At 43.2% G+C, this 23094-nt stretch overlaps 1 protein-coding gene across 3 annotated transcripts; it reads left to right on the top strand.

Moving 5' to 3' along the window:
- Positions 1-7696: 7696 nt before the first annotated feature.
- Positions 7697-22289, top strand: LOC121154796 (cytochrome P450 4A7-like). 3 transcript variants are annotated; one of them, XM_040977836.1, is made up of 12 exons: positions 7697-7891; positions 10277-10418; positions 11391-11435; positions 11899-12026; positions 15207-15334; positions 15677-15831; positions 16223-16329; positions 16413-16603; positions 16703-16836; positions 18268-18332; positions 18449-18525; positions 21891-22289. In XM_040977836.1, the coding sequence occupies exons 1-12, from the start codon at positions 7697-7699 to the stop codon at positions 22057-22059; spliced, it is 1536 nt and encodes a 511-aa protein (XP_040833770.1). In that variant the 3' UTR covers positions 22060-22289. The 3 variants fall into 3 exon arrangements, with proteins under 3 accessions (XP_040833770.1, XP_040833771.1, XP_040833772.1); XM_040977837.1 differs by having other exon boundaries at positions 15207-15340; positions 15779-15831; XM_040977838.1 differs by lacking the exons at positions 15677-15831; positions 16413-16603 and having other exon boundaries at positions 16223-16333; positions 16649-16836.
- Positions 22290-23094: the final 805 nt, after the last annotated feature.

Below are 23094 nucleotides of genomic sequence, written 5' to 3'. Positions count from 1 at the left end.
GTGATTGAATAACAAATGATTTCACAATAAATGTTAGGTTTATACCACTCTTCCAGCTAGCGTTATTTTAGGAAAATCTCAAAATTGTTACCATGCATCACTGTCTGTGTTTGCTGGTCAGAAAATGTCATACCTTTTATATATTGTGAATTAGCTTTTAGAGTTTTCTGTAACAAAAAAAAAACTATTTAAAAGGGTAACTGTGCTTGTTCATATGATCCATAAGGAAGTTTAGTACAATTAGTAAGTTTAGATTGGACAAAAGTAAAAGATTATTTAGGTCTGTTTCAAAAACTATGTGGAGTAACAAGTGATTCTTCTTGTTTTATAGTTCCAGTCACAGTGTTTCAAGATCTGATTGCTTAAGACTTTTCTTGTAATCGAGTTTTGCATTCTATTCTATCTACATTTGTAAATCATCTGTAAAAACTTGCCAAATTTATTATTAAGAACATGAAGTAACTCTAATCAATTGGTTATAATTTTCAAATGCATCTGAAAATCTTCAACTATTGCCAAAACTGAATTATTGCTTTGTCCTAAACCAAGACTGCTAAAGCAACAGATTTCTTTCATTCGTGTAACTTAAATTTCTAATGAGCTGTTTTTAAAATATTTTAATGCATTTGTGCTCAAGTTTGATTCTCATTGTATTCTCTAACATACAAACTATTGTAGCAAAAGATAGGAAGCACTCCCCAAGATCTAGGGATTTAGAAAAACTTCTTAGAAAAGCCACCAAAGTCACAGCAGTTAAAGCCAAAGTAAGCAAATGGGACTATATCAAACTAAGAAGTTTCTGTACAGAAAAGCAAAAAAAAAAAAAAAAAAATCTATAAGGAAGCAACCAACAAAATGGGAGTAAGTCATTGCACACTATATAACTGACAGGAAACTAACATCCAAGATTATAAAAGTGTTTCAGAAATTCAACTACAGCAACACACACAACCCTGTGAAGAAATGGATGAAAATAGGAACAAATTTTTTTGAAAGAGCAAATTCAAATGGCTAATAGACGTATAAAAAAATACTCAGGCTCCATCGCTCTCAGGGAGATACAATGAAAACCACATTGAGGTTCCACCTAACTCCAGTGAAGTCAGCCTACATTCAGAACTAGGCTAACAACACCTGCTGGATGTGGGAAGAAAAGCACCCTCCTTCACTCTCGGTGTAAGTGAAAGTCAGTATGGAAAGTGCTAAGAGAACTGAAAATTGTATGGCCCAGCTATCCCACTGCTGGCAATATATACAAAGGAAATAAAATCTACATATGAGAAAGTGACCTGCATGCCTTTGCATACAGCAGTACAATCTACAGTTACAAAGACATGGAAAAAACCCAGATGACCATCAAAAGAGGAGTGGATAAAGAAACTGTGATACATTTTCTCCATGGAATACTATTCAGCCATTAAAAAGAATGAAATTCTGTCATGACACCCTTGAAATATTCTTCCCCACATTGGGGTCTCTAAGGCATCATCAAATTACTGTCCCTTATCCCTGGGTGCTAATATAGTTTTGCCTCTCCCCTGTGGGCACAGGAAGGAAAAAGATTGAAACACATGTCTCACTAACTTTCCTCCATACCTATCCTTCCCACCCTAACCAAAGACCCATTTGGCCTGCATCCCTTTCAACTATGTAAACAATATTAAAAATGAAATTTTAAAAAGCTATGATTTTATAATATATAAAGAATAAACCTAAAAATAGAGGAAATAGGAAAGTTTGAAGGAAAGAGATAAGTATCTTAAAATTGCGCTTATGGAATATATAAAATCTGTTGTCTTTACATGAATTGATCTTTTATTAAAGGCTTAGTTAAATTTGCTCACCGGGAGAGTGGCTCATTCCAATCATCAAAGGGCATTCACATCTCATAAACACAATGAAAAAGGCCAACTGCAGACCAATATCCCTGCTGAACTTAGGTCCAAATCTTCTCAACAAAATGCTATCAAATTGAAAGTAACAACACATCATAAAAGCTATACCCTATGATCAAGTTGAGTTGATTCCAGGCTTGTAAGACAACGATTAATATATGCAAACCAATAAATATAATCCATGACAGCAATAGTGTAAAGGATAAACACAATGTCATCATCTCAATAAATTCATTAAAACCATTGGATGAAGTTCAGCACTTGTTTATGATTGAGCAATAGACATAGAAGGAAAATATACAGTGAAGGTCATAGATGACAGATGCACAACCTGCACTAGGGGTAGGGAATGTCTGGCTCCTGGGCTGTGTAGTGCTCACAGAATCACTTGGTCTGACTTTGCCAAGACAAGACTGCAGTCAAGACTCAAAAGTCAATGAATCCATAGCAGGTTAATTTTTGAGATGATAATTTTGTATGGCCTCTGAATAATGTTATAAATATATTCAAATACCTCTTGGCAGAAAAAAAATATTCCCCACCCGTGAATAATAAATGGGAAAAACTAGAAAGTGTTTGCTCTAAGATCAGGAATAAAACAAGGAGTTGCATTTTCACCACTTTATTTAATACAGTGTTGGAAGTCTTAGCCAAATAAATACAATATAAAGAGTAAGAGTTTAACAATGAAGAAAAAAGGATATAAAATTTTTCCCTGTTTGCAGGCAGCATGATTTTATACATAGAAAAAAATCTAAGACCTCCACTAAAAAAGTATTAAGAGTTGATAAAAATAAAAATTCAATGAGGTTTCAGAATACAAAATCAATATTTAGAAATCAGTAGCTTTCTAAGATTTTTTTTTTATTGGAAAGTCAGTCTCCTTCTCTCTGTAAATCTGACTTTCCCAAGGTTTGGGCCATCTTTTACTGCTCTCCCAGGCTGCAAGCAGGAAGCTGGAAGGGAAGTGAAGCAGCCAGAACACAAACCAGTGCTCATATGGGGTCCCAGTGCATGCAAGGTGGGGACTTTAGCCACTAAGCCATTGTGCCGGGCCCCAGTAGCTTTCTTATACACCAATGACAAAATTACTGAGAAAGAAATCAATAAAGAAATCCCATTCACCTTAGCTACTAGTTACAAAAATCTAGGAATAAATGTTTTCATTGACTGATTAAATAATTTAACACGCACATATACACACACCTAGGTTGGGAAGAAGAGTGAGATGGCTTTCATCTGTTGACTTGCTCATCAGCTTCCAAAGGCTCCAGGCAGGGAACTGAAACAGGGGTCTGGAAATCAATTCAAATCCTCCACGTGGATAAACCCAAGACCTTAAACCAGGACTGCTGCATTATCCTAGTGTCTGCATTTTCCTGAAGCTGGGATCAGGAATAGGACCAGGCACTGTATTCATATAGTCAGATATGGATGCAGACATCTAAATTGGTGTCTTAAACCACTATGGCAAATGTTCATGACACTGTTAAGGCAAGCCAAAGAAGCCTCAAAAACTTAGAAGATATACCGTGTTCATGGATTGGGAGAATTAATACTGTTTTTAAAATGTATAGTAGTCAAAATGATTTAAAGATTCAATGCAATTCCCATTTAAGTACCAGTAACATTCTTTACAGAAGAAAAACATTCCTAGAATTTCTATGAAATCACATAGACTTCAAACAGACAAAAACAATCCTGAGCAGATGATCTCAAAACATACTACAAAATTAAACTAATTAAAACAACATCATACCAACATAAAAGTAGACACTTTGACCAAATTCACACATGCACATACAACTGTCAATGAGGGCAGTAAGAACATATGTTGGAGACAATGATGTCTCTTCTAAATGGCGCTAGGAAACTATACATCTATTCATAACAGAAACTAGTCTCCAGGTTTTATCATAAACAAAAATCAATATCAAATGGGCCAAACACCTACATTTAAGAGCCAGAGTTATGAAATCATTAGAAGGAATGAAAGTGAAATGCTTAGAGACGTGGCTATCAGCAAAGACCTTTTCGATATGACCCTAAGCAACAAAAGCAAAATTGACAAGCAAGATTACATAAAACTAAAAAGCTTCTGCAAATAATCAACAGATTCAAGAGAAAACCTACAAAAGGACAGAAAATATTTGCAAGTTATTCATCCAAAAAGGGGTTAATTTCCAGAATACATAATATACTCAAACAACTCTGCAAGAAAAAAATCTACCAAGAATATGATAAAAAATGGGAGAATAATCTGAGTAGACATTTCTCAAAAGAGGACCTTAAAAGGCCATCTATTAACACAGCTGGTTGTTGGATGAATTATCACCCAACTCCAGTCAGAGTGGCTATAGCCAAAAGATAATAGACAACCGTTGTTGCCAAGGATGAGTAGATTGGGAAAATCTCATAAGCTCTCAGTATGATTATAAAGTAACACAGCCACTTTATAAAATAGTATGTGTCTAATATGTGCCTAAGGAAAAAATCTACAACTACAACTGCTAAATAATCTGGCACTACCACTACTATATATTATATTATATTATATTATATTATATTATATTATATTATATTATATTATATTATATATAATGTATATTATATATACTATTATGTATATAATGAAAAAGTGTGTCAAATAACTTCTATTTACAGACATTTAATGCAACATGAGTCATAAGATCCAAATATATGACAGGTGTTTGGTGGGCCAAAGCACCCAGAACAACCAGGATGGGTTACCAAGCAACTGATCAATACATTTTCATCTTACAGAAGCAGTGCTGTGTCCCAAGGAGCAGCAGGTGCACAGCAAAGAGGAAGAAGAAAAGCTGCAAGAAGAGCTAATGTATAAGGACAAGAAGGAAAAGGAACAATAGTCCTGAGAGGTTGAGAAGAGACGAGAGGAGACATCGCTTTGGCTGCACAGAAGGCCTGTTTTAAGCAGCAGCAGCGGGTTGGAAGATACGGATAAACCCTGGGACTTCGAGTTGCAGAAAGGGCTAGCCACAGCGGTGTCCTACAGGTCTTGCAATTTCACTGCACTAATTAAACTGGAAGCTTGCTGGTAAGGAGTACAAGTGCTTGTTTTGAAAAATCTCCAACATAACCAGGTGTGAGGAGTTTCTGTGAGAGAAAACTCAGAGACAAAAAAAAAAAAGAGGTAGACTTAGAACTTATTTTTGAGTAAAGAAAGGAGGGGAGTTAGTCCTATTTCCCTAACACTGGAATCAACCAACTTGTCCTCTAATGGATAAACAAAAATCACGTGATGATATACAGAGTACTTGAGCACAATAGAGAGTACTACTCAGCCATCCAAAGTGTGAAAATCTGTCATTGTGGTAACATGGATGGAAACTGAGGACATTATATGAAGTGGCATAAGTCACACATAGAAAAGCAAATACTGTATGTCTTCAGTTAACATGTGGAAGCTAAAAAGTTGATATCATGGAAGTGAATAAAACAGTGCTTACCAGAGCTTAGGGAAGCCTAAGGGTGAGGGAAATGACAAGAGGAGAGTTCATGGGTACACGTGCAGTTGGATGAGGGGATCACTTCTAAGTTTCTCTTACACAACAGAATAACCATGCTTGACAACAATTACTTGCACATCTCAAAATGATAGAAAGGATGGCAAATGTTCTCTCACACACAGAAACAAATGTCTGATGTGACAGACATGCCAGTTATCCTGATCTGGCCATTATACATTCTAAACATGTAAAAACATATCTCCCTGTATCACATAAATCATATAATTACTATGTGTTGATTTAAAATATTTTTTCTATTTATATGAAGGGAATGAATTTCATGTGTTTAATAATTTTAAGAGCATTATGATACTTGCAACCCTACTTCCCCAGATTTTCAAAAGGCACTTTCTCCTAACATCATCAGGTTAGTGAGGTTTCAGCCTAAGAATTGGGGTGTGGTGGAGCACAAAGGGACGGCTCTTGGTGTCTCCTTCTCAGATGCATGGGAGGTAGAGACCTAAGGCTGACTGAAGAAGCAGGGAAGGGAGAGAGGGGGAGGAGTCTGGGAGAGAGGAGGCTGCAGGCGAGAGGCGGTATGACCCTCTGCACTTTGCTTTGATCTGCACTGGGGTTCAGGCGTAAAGGAACGAACTCTGGCCCATGACTTATGTAAACATTGCAGGTCACAAGAGTGTGGAAAGCAGGATGGTTGAGGGACCGAGAGAGGAGAAAACTCATGGCCGCTGCAAGACCCTGCTGCTAAGGAATTGTCTGAATTACCTTTTGTGTTTTATGCTGTGCATCCTGAGCATTGCACTTGGCCTTGGGGCAGACAGTCATGAAGAAACGCGAGTAAAGAGCATAAAGATGAACACACCGTTGTTCTTTTGTGTGTCACTGTCGCCCTGCTCTCCACTTGGTGAATTGCTGTTCATCTTTCAAGAGTCCATTCCTCTGTGATAATCTTCTCCTTCCCTGGCTAGAAATTCCACTCCTCCAAGACAGCCTAATTATGGTTCATTTTCTGCCACTAGATTGTCTGAAAACAGTAGTTGCTGAGCAAATGAATGGCTGAAAGAACAAGTAGTCTTTTTTTTTTTAATTATTGTTACATTGTATTATGAGATACAGTTCCATAGGTAATGGGATTCCCCCCGCCCCCTCCCCCAATGTGGACCCCTCCACCCTGCTGCAAGACCTCAGTTCTAGATCAGTTGAGACGCCCTCCCCGCAAGCATATACCAAGCACAGAGTCCAGTGTTATGGGGTACTTATGAGAGGTGTTACTACCACCTCGTGAAAGCAGACGCTGAGCATTTCTGCTGGGTTCCTAACTACGACAGCAGTGAGGCTGACCTGAGAATTCAACGCCAGTGCTGCCTCCACCCACAGTCTTCTCAGACAGTAACTGACAGCCATCTGTCAAGACTTAGGGAATATTCCGTAAGTATCTGGGGTAGGCAGTTTGGGAGTTGAACAGAGAAGAATTCTTAGCTCTTTAACACACCACTTTGCCTCTTTGTAATCAAGGATCTTATCACTAAAACCTGAGTAATAGTAAAACCAACAATCTTTTTTTTTTTTTTATTGTTGCTTACATTGTACAACATTTGGTAAATTAGACCGTGAGTTCCTTGAGGTTAAAGCTCAAAACTGTTTTCCTTACAACTGTGTCCTACCACCTTCCACGCTGCCTGGCACATAGTAGGAACTCAGTAAATATCCATGGATATCCTGGAAAGCAGAAAATGGTAGATGCAGGGGTGTTCCTACTGTCTCTCTTTTTTTTTTTTTAAGATTTATTTTTATTATGTTTTTATTGGAAAGGCGGATATACAGAGAGGAAAGACAGAGAGGAAGATCTTCCGTCCAATGATTCACTCCCCAAGTGAGCGCAACGGCTGATACTATGCCGATCCGAAGCCAGGAGCCTCTTCCGGGTCTCCCACGCGGGTGCAGGGTCCCAAAGCTTTGGGCCGTCCTCGACTGCTTTCCCGGGCCACAGGCAGGGAGCTGGAAGGGAAGCGGGGCTGCCGGGCTAGAACCGGCGCCCATATGGGATCCCGGGCGTACAAGGCGAGGACCTTAACCACTTGCGCCACCACGCTGGGCCCATACTGTCTCTTGAGACAGCTTTTCTGGGTGGATTCTTCAGGGTTAATAAATTGGGGATTATGTGATTCAAGCTCTAGCCTCACCATTTACCCGCCCTTCAGCTGGGTGGAGCAACCTTCCCTGGACTCCTGTATGTGTACATAAGGGCAATCAGTGACAGAGAGGAACAGTCACAAGTCCAGCACTTGCTGAATCATGAGTGTCTCCGCGCTAAACCTTGCCAGGCTCCCGGGCAGCTTCTCTGGGCTCTTGCAGGTGGCCTTCTTGCTGGGCTTGCTTCTGCTGCTGTTCAAGGCAGCCCAGCACTACCTGCGCCGCCAATGGCTGCTCAAAGCTCTCCAGCAGTTCCCAAGCCCTCCATCCCACTGGCTCTTTGGACACCTGCGAGAGGTAGGAAGGAGAAGGACAGGGGAGTGGGTGACCTCATGGGGGGGATCATGGCTCTTGGAGTCAGTTCAGCTGACCCACAGGGCACAGCTTGCTGTGTGACAATGCACAGCCTGCAAGGTACACGAAGCTCATCTCAGGGCTGGACTCATTTCAGTGACAGGGAGCTCACCCCCTCACAGGAACTCACCTGCCATGACTCAGCTGTCATGCATTCCTCCTCATGTGGATCTGCTCTTTGTTCTGAGGCCCTGCACTTTGGAGGCAATGATTGCTCTTCCTGAGTCTCTGCATCTCCAGGCTGAGCATCCCCTGCAGCTCCAGCTGTTCTCAAAACATCAGCTTCTAGAGGTGTCCTTGGCCACAGTCACTCAGAGCTATCCTCTCTATGTGGCCCTGGACTTGCTAGGGAAGCCGGACATCAATATGAAGGAATCTCAGCCAGGGAGTGTTTGTGTGTGGAGATGATAGGCAGGACTCACAGAAGGAGTCCAAGACACAGGGAAGAGCTCGCTCAGCTGGGGTGGATGGGCTTCATGTGGTGCTGGGGACCACCTGGCTTCACGTGCGCGAGTCTGAAGGACTCTGCAAGGAGATGATCTAGGGGTGGAACTCTGATGGTCCTGGGTGCACATGAGAGAAGTCTGTGTCCTCGGGCAAGCATGTCAATGTTTGAATTGTATATTAAATAGACCCCACTCCTCTAATATGTACCTTGGACTTTGTCCACCTTGAGGTCAAGCACATCGTTCTCTCCCTGAACCTCAGTGTTCACACAGAGTGTGATACAAGGAGCATTTGGACTAGGTGTGAGGAGTGCCAAGGTAAAGAAAAAGAGTCGCCTTAGTGCCTGGGGAGGCACAGTGTCACCGTACCTCCTCTGTATTGGCAGCACTGAGTCCTGGCAATGGGACATAAAGCGGGGCCTCTCTTTTCTCAGAGAAGGACAGTCAATGTTCAGCAGTGGAAACAAAGATGGAAACTCTTCAGACTGACTACAGACAAACAGCCAAAGCCAAATTCATTCAAGCAAATTGGACTATGGACTGGAGATTATTTATTGACTGAGAAATTGTGACATTTGGACAATGCAGTTGTCATTAGATAACAATATAACAATGCCCCTTTCTGAGCTAGGAATTGATGTTAAGAGGTACTAATATCTTAACACTGATAGACGTGAGATGACATATGCACTCATCAGTGCTGAATAAATTCTCTTCAATAACGTTACTCATAGTATTGAACCACCACTCCTCTTTTGTTGAGTAGTAACAACTATTTCTAGCACTTATAAGTATTTTATTTTCTTTAATACTGCTGTTATCAGCTTTATCAGGAATGGAAAATCACATGTAATTAGTTTGAACTACGGCAGTGCCAGGAGGCAGGATTTTCAGACAGCTGACTGGCTTGGGCACCAAGCAGTCAGGAATCAGGCATGACAACAGTGTTAAAACAGGGACCCACACCTGGGATAGGCCAGCATGGGTAGATCCTGGAGAAGGAGGCAAGAAACTGGGGTGTTACTCTCTAGGTCATGGCTGCACCAGATCAAAGCCAAGAACTGATTATAAGATGGATTTTTGCAGGGATTATAGAGCAGCCTCCTAAGTAGCGGGAACAGGACATTTCTCAGAGAGGACAGGCCTGTCCATGCTGCCCCTAATTCACTAACATGTTGGTTTAATAGTTACAGGGACTTTATTCCCTCAAAGTTCCTAGCTCCTGAGAAGGCAATCAGTACAGGGTGAGTACTTACTTGATAAGCAGCTGTTGGATGAATCATGAGTGTCCCCATCCATCCTCTACTCATCTTGGATTCACTCACATTCTCAAATCACTGCTGGGCTCAGACTTCTTCTCTCTCTTTTTTTTTTTTCAAAGGCTGGTCCCTGAAAGTTCTTCTTAAGCCCAGCTCAGGGGGACACCTGAGCATTTGATTGAACACCTAAGGCATTTGATTGAAACATGAGACACCCAAGGAGCCATGGGAACCCAGGGAAGCAGAGGCAAGGTCAACAAGACTGTGTTTAATAGAGATCACATGGGTGTATCACTAACAGTGGCTGCCTTATTCTTCAGTATAAATAGGGTACACTAGTAATCCCTCTCTGATCACAGGTCTGGCTAGACCATTGCATAACAGGTTCCATAAAAAGGTTTCAGACATTAGAGACCCAGTCCCTGAACAGCTGAGCTCCTACTGCGTATACATTTCTAAAGCACTTCTGAGTGAGGAGGAAACACAGATAGCACAGGAGGGAGACAGAATCAGACTTTGGGTCATGACCTTCAGGACCAGGCAAGAGATCTGATCAGAGTCTGAATCATTACAATCAAATCTAATAAGAAAGATACTACTGATTTCATTTCCTTGGGTTACAGTTTCCAGTGGATATGGAGCTGCCACAACTGCTCAAGCGAGTAGAGAAATTCCCAAGTGCCTGTCCTCGCTGGCTGTGGGGGAGTGAGCTCCTTTTCACCATCTATGACCCTGACTATATAAAGGTGATTCTAGGGAGATCAGGTGAGTTAAATCACATCCCATCTGCAGCAGCTTTTCCTTTGTGAGTACATTGTCCTTGGTTTGGAAAACTCCAAAGAAGGTGACAGTTCAAAATTAAAGCTGTATGTATACCCTCTACCAGCTACCAGCCCAGCCCAAAGCCAACAATGTTTACTGAGTATACTGAAAGTTCAAAGCAGCTATGTGATCCTGATTATTCATTCTTTTTTCTCTCTTCCTTCCTTTCCCTTCCTTTCTTTCTCCCTTCCTTTCTTCCTCTCTTTTCCTTCTTTCTTCCTTCCTTCCTTCCTTTTTCCTTCCTCTTCCTTCCATCCTTTCCTTCCCTTCCTCTTTTGCCTCTTTTCCGCTCTTACTTCTTTCCTTCCTTCCTTTCTTCTCTTCCTTTCCTTTCTTTCTCTCTTCCTTCTCTTTCTCTCTTACTCCCTTCCTTTCTTCCTTTTTTCTTACTTACTTCCTCCCTCCCTGCCTTTCTTCCCTCATTCCTTGTTTTCCTTTTTTCCTTTTCTTCCTTTATTCTTCTGTATTTCCCCCGCTCATTTTTATTCTTATATCTTCATTTATTAGATTTTGATAGCTTCTATCACTAGTTTTTGATGTGATTGGTTACATTAATTTCTCCAACTATCAGACAAAATTCATAGCCATATTAAGCTGGATTTGCCATTGTCCTGGGTCATTACATAACCAAGTACCTGTCTTCTTTGGCATGGTTACATAGCCAACATTTCTTGCCAACTCACCATCCTGATCCTGTGGTGTTCAGATTTTGATAATCTGTGCCTACCTTCTCAAGTCCAGTTGACTTTCAAGGCAACATAGGAGGGGGTGGGAGGCTGTGGGAGGTAACTTGGAAATAAACACAAATGAAGTCATCAAGAATGATGGTAGCCTGTGGTGTGGCCATAGCTTTCCTGGGAGCTGCCTTGCTTGGACACTGCTAGTTTCCTGTGTAAGTTCTTTCTTATCTTCCAGACCCAAAGGCTGCTCTTCCCTACAGTTTCCTGACTCCCTGGATTGGTATGTATGTCTAAACTAGAACTTCACTCACTGTCCAGGTAGATTTGCCAAGATTACCTCTTTGAATGTCAAAAATGCACACTCAACTCTCTTGACTCCAACTACACATCACGCTTCCTTTCTCTGCCTCTAACTAGACCCTCACCCCTTATTACTGATAGAGCTCCTGAGACTCGACTTCTGATACATCATTGTTCAGTTCCTCTCCAACATGCTCAGCCTGATATTGATATAACATCTACTTCATAACACCTTTTCAATCTGCATCTTACTGCTGTCATAATCATATCAGGTACATCAACCCGCTTGGGAAACCCACATTTCTGAAACTCACATTATGAAGCTCACCTTCTTATGGGCTACACCATGCATGTCTGGGCTTCTTTTGTCCAACCCAAGTTATTCCTTGATATCCTTCTAACCCTGACACCCTGATACAAATACATGCCCATCTCTGGCCCAGGGAATGGCTTGCTCCTGCTGGAAGAGCATGTGTGGTTCCAGCACCGGCGCATGCTGACCCCAGCCTTCCACTATGACATCCTGAAGCCCTATGTGGGGCTCATGGCAGACTCTGTCCAAGTGATGCTGGTAAGTCCTCCTCTTTCTCACCTCCATACACTCCCTAACCCCATGCATTCACACAAAGGCCACTCTCAAACACATCTGCAGTCACAGGTACTGACACATGGGATGCCACCCAGAAATGTTCATCCCACACTTTGAAGTATAGACACTCATTGTCAAGGCTCAGACACCCTAGAGCAGGACTCACACAGGCCCAGTGCTCTGTGGAAATATGTTTCTAGACACTGCTACTGGCACACGTACACTCATAATCAGACACATGCCTGGCAGACACACACAATCTTGCGTTAACACACGTGCATGTGTCCAAATGCATGGCTTTCCAGGACTTAGAAGGAAGCTTCCTTCCCTATTACTATGCAGCCGGTCCCTCTTACACACTTGTTTCCCCTCTGCAGTTTGTTACCTGAGGTCAACTAATACACATTGTCAAATGGCCATTCCCTTCACCTTAGCTCATCACATGGGCGTTGTATCAGTATGAATCATTACACGGAGAAAGGTTAGCACGGTGCAATGTGATAGCTTAAGAGAACACATTCACATGTTTTTATTATACTAAATGATAACTCATTGACTTATAGTACATTGACATAACTATTGCAATGTATTACTATTAACTGTTGTTAATGTCTTACTATGCCAATTTCATAAGTTAACTTTCTCTTAAATATGTACATATTGTATAAAACATGGTATTCCTGGGGGTTCAGTGTTACCTGAGTTTCTAAGCACTCAGTAGAGGTAGAGAGATATATCCCCTATGAATAGTGGCAGCTGTGAATAAAACCCTATCCCTCTTTGTTTTATATATATATATATAACAAAGGAGAGAGAGAGAAAGAGAGAGAGAGAAGAGAGAGAAAGAGAGAGAGAGAGATTCCCCACTCACTGGTTTACTCCCCAGGTGGCAGCAATGTAAAGGCTGGGCCAGGCCAAAGTCAAAGAGTCCAGAATTCTGTCTGGGTCTCCTACACAGTGACAAGGACCCAAGTACTTGAGCCATCATGCATTACTTCCCCCAAGTTGGATCTTAAGTAGAACACCTGGGACTCAAACTGGCACTCTATATGGGATGACAGTATCCCAGGCAGTAGCATAACATCAGTCCTCAAACCCTGTTCTTCTGACATCATTGCCAAAGGAACAGCTCCCAGGGCAGAATCCGAGCAGGATAAATGGGAGGAGCACCTCCAACAGGACTCCATTCTGGGGACTTTTTAGAAGCCATGAGCCAGAGCTTTCTCCAGGTCTCCCACATGGGCGCAGGGTCCCAAAGCTTTGGGCCATCCTCTACTGCTTTCCCAGGCCACAGGCAGGGAGCTGGATGGGAAGTGGAGCAGCTGGGACATGAACAATATGGGATCCTGGCACATGCAAAGTAAAAATTCAGCCACTGAGCTGTTGTGCCAGGATTTATCCTGAAGATTTTTTTTTTAATAATACAGTTCTATAGGCTCTGAGATTTCTCCTTGCCCATCCCTGAATCCCCCCTCCCACTGATCTCTCCTGTATTATTATAATTGTATAGTTCTTCATAAACAGTCATAAGCATCCCTACTTCCAAGTCAAAGATGGACTCCCAGTGAAACTGTTAAATATATCTTGACAATAGGATGCTGGACTCTTTGCCATTGTTCATACCTACCTACAATGTCAGGATACACTTACATAGTGGAATGACAAGTTTATGGCTGTTCCTGGAGGCTTTCAAGCACATTTCTCTCATTACTTGACACCACCATGAAGCATGCCTCAGCCACCAAAGCCAGAGAGTAGGTCTTTAGCCTAGACGTTCAGACACCAACTAAGATGATCACATGCTGTATTAGTGTGCTTGGGTTCAAGCCCAAGCTCTGCTCTTAACTCCAGTTCCTTGCAGATGGACACACCCTGGAGGCAGCAGAGTATGGTTCAGTTACTTTGCTGCCAACTGCATGGGAGATCTGAATGGAGTTCTTGATTTCCAATTTTTGCGTGGCCCAAGTACAGCATTGTACACTTTTGGAGAGTGAACCAATAGAAGGGAGCTATCTCTTTGTCTCTCTCTGCCTCTAAAATGACCAATAACCTTTAAAAAGATGAGTAAGCCAGTGAGTATCCCAGTATCAGAATGGATCCACACTCTTCTCACCATCCAATGAAGATTCTATTGGACCTAGTTCCCTTCTCCAAGTCTTCTGCATTAGTGGACTGGAGATAAAGTAAATTCCATCAGACACCAGCACAATCTGCACATGGTTGGCCTGTACAGTGGCGGCTTCTGGGACAGCATATTAGTCAACCAGGCTCTGGCCTGGATTCAGGGCTTCTTCATGGATTTGAGTCATCCTTGTAGGGAAATGCGTATCAGGTCTACATTCTCAGAGCCCTACCTGCTGCCATGCCACCCTCTGCCACCTGGAGAACAGTGTAAGAGATTTGTTTAGTTGGTTAGTTGGCACTCGAAGTTAGAGAGAGGGAGAGAGAAATTTTTTCATCTCTGGTTCACTCCCCAGATGACCAACGTGCCCAGGGTTGGGCCAGACCATAAACAGGATCCAGGAGCTTCATCCAGGTTTCCCACATGAATAGAGGTGACACTTGGGTCATTTTCCACTGCTTCTTCCAGGCCATTAGCAGGAAGGTGGATTAGAGGTGGAGCAACTGTGGCACAAACTGATGCCCACATGGAATGCTGGCATCATAGATGGGGGCCTTACCCACCACATCACAACCTGGCCCTATGGATTTTAATTTCTTATACAATTGTGATCAACAAACATTTAACAAATGAGGAAGAATGGCAGTCCATATTTTTGTTCTTAGAAGTCATAACCTGTACATTTTGATCACCAAATGGGATCCTGCCTAACCCAGAGATCTAACTCTGCTCTTAGAACAGTGAGTCCCACTGCTCTTTGTTTTTCAAAACTTGATGTTTTGTCATTGAGCAAACCATGATTCTCATAACTTTTTTTCATGAGAGTGAAGAAAAATTTAGCTTGCTATGAGGAAGCATGTTTAACTTAATCATATTTTCTTAAAAAATGGCATTACATTACAAACTCCAGCTTTGGAGGCTGAATTTCCTAAAATGAGGTATTTTCACCAGAATATTTACAGAGAAAAGAGCCTTACCTTGTTAGTACAGGGCTCCTGGGGATATGAAGAAAGTCAAATGTCCATCCCTCCCCCAACAAGGACAAATGGGAGAAGCTCCCCAGCCAGGATTCCTCTCTGGACGTTTGTGAAGATATCTCGATGATGACCCTGGACACCATCCTGAAGAGTGCCTTTAGCCACGAGGGCAACGTCCAGCTGGACAGTGGGTCAGTGTCAGCCCTCCGGCTACGGGTTCCTTGGGCTTGCCAACCGTTGTGAGCCACTGGGAGGCTGACAGATCAGCCTAAATGCTCACCTCCATAAAGGGCAAGGTGTCAACTTCAGGACAAGTGTTCATAGCACTGCTATCCCTGCCTCAGTCACAGATCCCTGAACCCCAGGGTGGGGGAAAGCCTGTTTTCTGTGCCCTCGCACAGAGGCTGTTAGATGGAAGAGATGTGTACCTCAGTGCTGCCTGCCCCCACTGTGTGAGGAATCCCCCAGAAGAGTCTGAATGCAGCTCCAGAGGAAAGGTCGCCCTCAACTCTTACTATTGTCTTTCCCATCAGGACTTCCAAATCCTACATCCAGGCTGTTAAGGAACTCAGCCAATTGGTGTCCTTCCGAGTAAGAAATGTGTTTCATCACAACAATACCCTCTACCGACTGAGCCCTGCAGGCCGCTTGATGGACCGTACCTGCCAGCTTGCCCATGAGCATACAGGTTCTGTTCCCTCCTCTTGAGTTCCCTTCACCACCATGCAGAGCCCAAGGAAACTACTTAGGTCTTTCAAGCAGAGTCACCCTCCTTGCCCCTTATAGCAGCTGGGTCATACTCATGTTCAGTACTTCCTTGGTGCAGGAGTCTGGAGCTGTGATCTCTGAATCATCACACTGGGAATAGTAGAATGAGGCCACATCCCTGCAACATTCAGCTCAGGTTCCTGGGCTGTGCTACTGCAAGGAGGCCCACCCTGCTTCAGAGGAAGCTGGATCCCACCATGATGCATACATCCACTCCCATACTCCTCAGTGACACCAATTTGGGGGCAGGTGGGGCTCCTGGGGGTGACAGGAGCTCTCAACTCCACCTGACAACCTCTGCTCTGGGATAGATCGAGTGATCAAGCTGAGGAAGGCTCATCTGCAGCAAGAAGGAGAGCTGGAGAAGATCAGGAACAAGAGGCGCTTGGATTTCCTGGACATCCTGCTCTTTGCCAAGGTCAGTGTGGCAGCGCAGCCCAAATCTGGTCTAGAGGCATGGGAGCAGGGACTGAGCCTGGCCTCTCCCTGTGATCTCCCAAGATGGAGGACGGGAGCAGCCTGTCTGATGAGGACCTGCGTGCCGAGGTGGACACATTCATGTTTGAGGGCCATGACACCACAGCCAGTGGAATCTCCTGGATCTTCTATGCTCTGGCCACACACCCAGAGCATCAGCAGAGGTGCCGCGAGGAGATCCAGAGCATCCTGGGGGATGGAGCCTCTATCAGTTGGTGAGTGAAGGCCCAAGAGGTGGGAGGACCCTGCCTGTGTGAGAGGGGGAACCCTGGTGTGCCCAGCCCTGCCCCTCCCCTGCATCAACATTATTTCAGGGACCACCTGGACAAGATGCCCTACACCACTATGTGCATCAAGGAGGCACTGAGGATCTATCCACCAGTGCCAGGTGTTGGCAGAGAGCTCACTAAGCCAGTCACCTTCCCTGATGGACGCTCCTTACCAAAAGGTATGCACTTCTTACTCTAACTCACCTGTGTGCTGTGCGAGGCCACGTGGAGGATCCAACATGCCCGTTTTTTCCTACTCCTCTGAATCAATCTGATCTCCCTTTGTTCATCAATAGGTGAATGTGCCTTTGTAGCTGGAATGAGATATATAAAATGCCCAATACATGGCTGGACTGCACTAGAAGTTCAGTAAATATTAGTTCCCCTCTCTATACATGAAAACATTTGCAATTAAAGAGCTGTCTATTTAACTTCTTATTAAAATATTATACCTGTGTCCTCACTGGCACTCAAAAAAAATAGAGAATTAGTTATTAGAGAGACAGAATGATGGAGAGAGAGAGAGAGAGAGAAAGAGAGTGTGTGTGTGTGTGTGTGTGTGTGTGTGTACTTCTATCCACTGGTCACTCCCCAAATGCCTACCACAAGAGGAATAGGGTCCGAAGGAAGGAACTCCATCCAAGTGGATAGCAGGATTCCAAGTTCTTGGGCAATCTTCTACTGCTTTCCCAGGCACATCAGCAGGATGTAGGTTTGGATATGGAGCAACTGGGACAGGAACTGCTACTTCAAGGACTGATACATGACTCAGGCACCCCAGTGGCAATGTCACTTTTGAAAATAATGTTCACATTTGATGTAATATATGGAAAACTGCATGGAAATAAACACAAAGCAATGTGCATGTGGGCCACACTATGATGACTAACTTTTTAGCATGTTTTCCATGTGGGCATTCACACTGACAACTTCTGAATACACCCTAATCTCCTGTACTCTAAGATGTACAGAACTGGGAAGAGAATCTGATGCAGCAGAGGTAGATAAGCATCTTTTCTGGTATGTTCAAAGCAAGGGAGGAAGGTTGGGGAACCCCACATATGGATCAGATGTGATCCAGCTTCTGAGGAACTCTCAGGGTGATGAGAGAGAGCAGCTGGGGACCAGATCTCAGATCCCTGCAGCCCCTGCTTCAGGAGCCAACATTTCCTGACCCACCACTGATGGATGTCCTGTGCAATGAGAGTCAAGCCACTCAGCCGTTCTGAGCTCCAATTGCTTCCTTAGAAAATGACAGTGGAAAAGGGCAAACTTTGGAGGACTGCTATTAGGAATGAGTGAGCTAATGCACACCCCTTGAAGCTCTTGGGAACAAATGCATGATCGTGAGCTCTTACCTGGGCAACAAACAATGAGCATTCTTGCTTCTCATCCCTGGCTTCATGGTTTTTCTGACCCTCACCTGAGCTCTGGTGCTTTGCAAAGCTCACCCTAAGCACTCTTGCAATAGGAGCATTTAGTTCAACGTGAAGACTTGTGGCACCCGTGCCTTTCCTGTTTTGCACATGTGTACCACTGACTGAGGGACTGGAGCCTCCTATTCATGGATAAAAACAGCTTTTTCTCTCTGTCTCCTGCCTTTCCCAAAGGTATCGTGGTTGCACTCTCCATTTATGGCCTTCACCACAACCCGAAGGTGTGGCCAAACCCAGAGGTACAGGGGCACAGAGAGGGTGGCATGGGGTGATCTCTTGGGTTTTATACCCCCTCTGGGCTTCCTTTCTACTCACTTAACCTCCTCTTGCCCTGGTCCTGGTCCTGTCTCTGCAGGTGTTTGACCCCTCCCGATTTGCACCAGGTTCTGATCGCCACAGCCATGCTTTCCTGCCCTTCTCTGGAGGATCAAGGTGAGTGCACTGTGTGTGCTGGGGGAAGGCAGGGGGTGATGGGAAGTCCTTGGGATCTGGAGAAAAAGACACTATTACTTAGTATATAGTACATACCATCTGAATGATTCCTGGCATGTAAACATAAAACCCAGGACTTAAAAAAAAACCCACTGGGCTACCTGTTGGCCAGATAATTATACTCTAAAAAATAAATGGCTGATGTGGAAAGTAAAAAGGTTGGCAGTAATCCTTCAATGGAATACAAATTTCCATACATGATGTAAGGAAAAATGAAGACCAAAATATCTCTGAGTTTATATTTCTGTGAGATATTTAAAGCTAAGTTAATGTTTCCCTAATAGGCTTTAAGGGGACAGTTCATCCATAATCAGCTTTGCAGCTGTAGGTTTATCACAGGTCTGAGAACCTCCTCCCTCACACAGTCTGAAATAGGTATTGCTACTACTGGAGAACAGGAAAGCATGGGCTGGGCACTTTTTTTCAAAGATTGATTTATTTTTATCAGAAGAGCAAATTTTTACAGAGAAAAGGAGAGACAGAGAAAGATCTTCCATCTGCTGGTTCACTCCTCAAGTGGCCACAATGACCGGAGCTAAATTAATCCAAAGCAAGAAGTTGGGAGCTTATTCTGGGTCTCCTATTCAGGTTCAGAGTCCCAAGGTTTTGGACCTTCCTTCACTGCTTTCCCAGGCCATAAGGGAACTAGATAGGCATGTTCTAAGCAGCATTAATGTTTATTTTCTTCATATTCATGTAAGTTATTATTAAAAGTAGACCATAGAAGCAGCCTTTGGAATGTCAGCCAAAGTATTGCTGGGTTCCATGGAGCATCCCCTCATGTGACAGGCGGAAGGGTCAGCTTAGGAACCTGGCAGGATTGGCCTCATGGTCACTCTGACCTAAAGAGTTCCCATTTTCTTGCTTATTAAATGATGAGCCTTTGAGTAGTTTATTCAGCCCAGAGCACACATCAGACATGATGTAAGTGTGACACTGTCAGAGGTTCAAACAATGTGGTCAAAATACAAGTAATGTTTCATCTGTTCTGAGCATTTTAAACAAAGCTACAGGGCAGTTCTACCCAGAGTTATGGTGATCTCTCAGGTGTTGAAAAAGAGGCAGATAAGGTTAACTCCTTTAAGGCTCAGGTTTTCCAAGCAGTAAAGACCCAGTAAAGGCAACAGCAACAACAACAAAACACAAACAGCTATCCCTAAAACATAAATTTTCATTATCAAAGTCAGCTATAAAGACAGAACATCCTGGCTGGATAGTATTAGCATATGACATCAGCATATGATCCCATTACTTAAAACAGTCCGTGAGCACAGAGACCATAAGCTCATGCTATCTGGGCTTCTGTGAAGAACTAACTTTAAAATAATTTTCTTCTAACTTTATCCAACCTAATCTCACACATACTCAACTTTCAGAAGGTTACAACAGTTCCTCTTTCTATCAACAGGAATTATCTTTTTTAACCTTTGTCACCAAGAATACATTATCTTGCTTCTAATTTCCTTCACAACTTTCTTTCCAACCTATTGGTTCCTTCAATTCACATTGTAAAACAATTCTCAAAAGGCTGTTTTATTCTTTGAGGTCTCAGACCTATGATGGGAAAATCAGTGGCAATGGCAGAGATCTATAAGCTTATCATGGCATATGTTGACTCAATCTAGAACAGAAAGAGTCTCAAATAGATGGACAGAGAAACTTTCATAATTCAGCAAGCAAGAGAAAAGAGAACCCTTTAGGTCAGAGTGATCACAAGACCAATCCTGCTAGTCTAGAAGAAAGGACCTGGATTGGAAAACACAACCCTATAGGGTGATTGGTTGGTGGTAAAGAAAAAACAAAAGGCAGTGTAAGAGAAGTCATCTGAAGACTAGTTCTTCCAGAGCTTTTTCACATTATGGCAAAGAAGAAAGGGGAGTGAGGCATGTATTTTCCTTCAGGAGGACCACGAAAACCAGGTGCTGGGTTTTATCTGCCGCACAGATGTGAAATTTCCCCATCTTCCTGACATTTGAAATGAAGGAGAGAGAGTTACGAACAGATCCTGCACAGGTTAGAAAAAACAGGAAGGGCCAAGAGAGTTGGAGTAGAGTAAGCTGGACTGTCTCTTGTTACATACTCTTCCTGCACGAATGCAGCAGATACTTCGGCTGAAAGAGACAGAGCAGGGGAAGATCAAGATGGCTAAGTTAGAAGAAAGCAGGCACATCTCTGCCCCCATAAAATATTGGCAGAGGCTTTGACTGTACTAGAAAAGGGAGTAAGGCTATAAGAAAACTAGATAGGGTGTATTCATCAGAGCAAGGTTATTCAGGATTTATTGCTACTCCCATTTTCTCCTGGTTGGCTCTGTCAAAGATGTTACTGGAAATAGCTGGTCAGAGATTCCTACCTTCACATAAGGAAGAATCCAGATGTGAGATGGAGAGTAGCAGTAAGCATACTAGCAACTGTAACAGAAAGAATACATCTGACAAACTGGGCCAACATTTCAGGGAAGAACTGAGCGCCTCTAGTGAGTTTAATGTCTTGTTTCTGAGTCTATTTAAGTCACATGCAAACTGTTTACAATGTCAAGTTGGTTCTCACTCATGGGGAAAAGGAGAAAAGATACTGTCCTTTCCTCCAATACCTCAGAGATAAAAAGCAGAAATATGTTGCACCAAACCGCATACCCATCCCACCCTCAACATAGGCATCATGCCTTGCTTCATATTTGAAGGGAAGTTTCTGAAATGATTGCTGTTCCTGAGTCTGCTCTGGGCTCTGGATAAGTGTTTCTGTCAGTAATTAGAAACTGGGGACACTGGCGCAGTGAGAGCATGATGGAGGCTGAAACACTGAGTAGGAGCAAATGGGTGACAGTAGGCACAGCTCCAAACCATTTCACCTCTGAGAACTTCCCCGCTGACACTCCCACACTCCCCTAGTGAACCCTTACCAACATGGCCTATTTGCCCCCTGAAGGCTCTGACCAATGAGTGAACTCTATGTTAAGGAACCAGACATTGTGGAGAGGGGGTATGACCCAATAATTATTAATGCATTAAACAATTCCTGTGATAAGACTTTGTTTCTTACAGCACTGGCTCTCCTAGGAGACTTTGTGTCTTCAAGAGTAGAGACAGGACAGTCTCAGAAGAGCTGTAGTGTTTGTCAAGGTCAGAAGACCATGACTGAGGCTTGGAGCCAGTGTGTGACTATTTGGAAATGGATGATGGCTAAGCCACACAAACAAGGACTCTGACTGGCCAACTCTGGGCTAGAGCTCAAGGACAATTGCCTATCCAGCTCAGAGGGGGATCTGAGGCCACTTCTCATTTCATTTTCCCTTCCCGGTCCAGGAACTGCATCGGAAAACAATTCGCCATGAACGAGCTGAAGGTGGCCGTGGCCTTGACCCTGCTGCGTTTTGAGCTGCTGGCAGATCCCACCAAAGTCCCTATCCCCATCCCAAGACTTGTCCTGAAGTCCAAGAATGGGATTCATCTACGTCTCAGGAGGCTCCACTAACCCTGATGGGGACAAGATTGGTTCTGAGAGTCTCTGCCAGGCATCCTGTCTTCCTGTCAGCTTCCGTGTCTCTTGTCCTCTGCTCACATCTTGCTTTCCAACTGACCACCTGCCCCTCTTCCAGCTGCCTGCCAATTGGCCTTCTGTCCTCCAGTCTACCTCTCCTTCTCTTACCTTCCTCTAAGATGTTGACCTGCTTATCTGCCTCCTAGCTGTCAACATTGCTGTCTGTCCACATTATCACTGATTGTTGCCAGCTCTCCAGCCCGCCTGCCCTTCTACACTTTGTGCTAATGGCTGTGCTTCTGTGAGCCTCCTGTTGCAGACATAACAAAATACCACAATCTTAGTGGCCTAAAACAACATAATAAAGTCACATTGCTGAATCATTGATTATGGTCTCTCTTCCCCTTAATTTTCTGTAACCTAAATAGTGTGGTGCAATTAAAGTGAAATATTATTGCTATGTATTACTCTATATGTAAAATGGGTAGGAAAAAGAATAAAAATGTGATACTGCATTTTCTTGAAAAAAATTCCAATCCTTGTCCAGTTACTATTCATGTGATCAAAGCTACTATTTTCTTCTACAACTCATCCCACGTCCCCACACCCTTAGCAAATGCCTCAGCTAATTGTAGCTTTTTTACAGGTGGGATGAGCCAAACATGTCTGAAAAGTATAAAACAGGTGTGGGTGCATAGCCATACAACCACAGCTTGCTGAAGAGAAGGGGGAAACAGAGGGTAAATGTACGCTTTTGCCCTGCCTAAGCTGGAAGATTTCACAAGCAGGTTTGACAAATGCATTTAACTTTGAACTGCTGCCACCCCTGTTATTAATCCTTGTGATCATGGATCATGTATATCAGAATATGATATGCAGTCATCATCTTCCTATTGAAAATTCCCCACTTTGCTCCATCTTTGAATAAGCTCATAGTATACTGTGGCATATGTATTCTTTTTCAGCACTCAAGTAAATGCCATTTTTCCTTTTTTGTCATTATTTAGATTGGCATCTCTCATACCTATA

The sequence above is a fragment of the Ochotona curzoniae genome, unplaced genomic scaffold (assembly GCF_017591425.1).
Source record: "Ochotona curzoniae isolate NIBS_2020 unplaced genomic scaffold, NIBS_Ocur_1.0 contig_2855, whole genome shotgun sequence".
NCBI classification, from domain to species: Eukaryota; Metazoa; Chordata; class Mammalia; order Lagomorpha; family Ochotonidae; genus Ochotona; species Ochotona curzoniae.
Note: the sequence above shows the minus strand (reverse complement) of the source record. Positions and strands in the feature narration are given on the sequence as shown.

Coding starts and splice junctions, on each gene's coding strand:
- LOC121154796 (XM_040977836.1), top strand. CDS start 7,697: ATGAGTGTCTCCGCGCTAAACCTTGCCAGGCTCCCGGGCAGCTTCTCT. Junction 16,330..16,412: donor ACATCCTGCTCTTTGCCAAG/GTCAGTGTGGCA, acceptor TGATCTCCCAAG/ATGGAGGACGGGAGCAGCCT. Junction 16,604..16,702: donor GATGGAGCCTCTATCAGTTG/GTGAGTGAAGGC, acceptor ACATTATTTCAG/GGACCACCTGGACAAGATGC.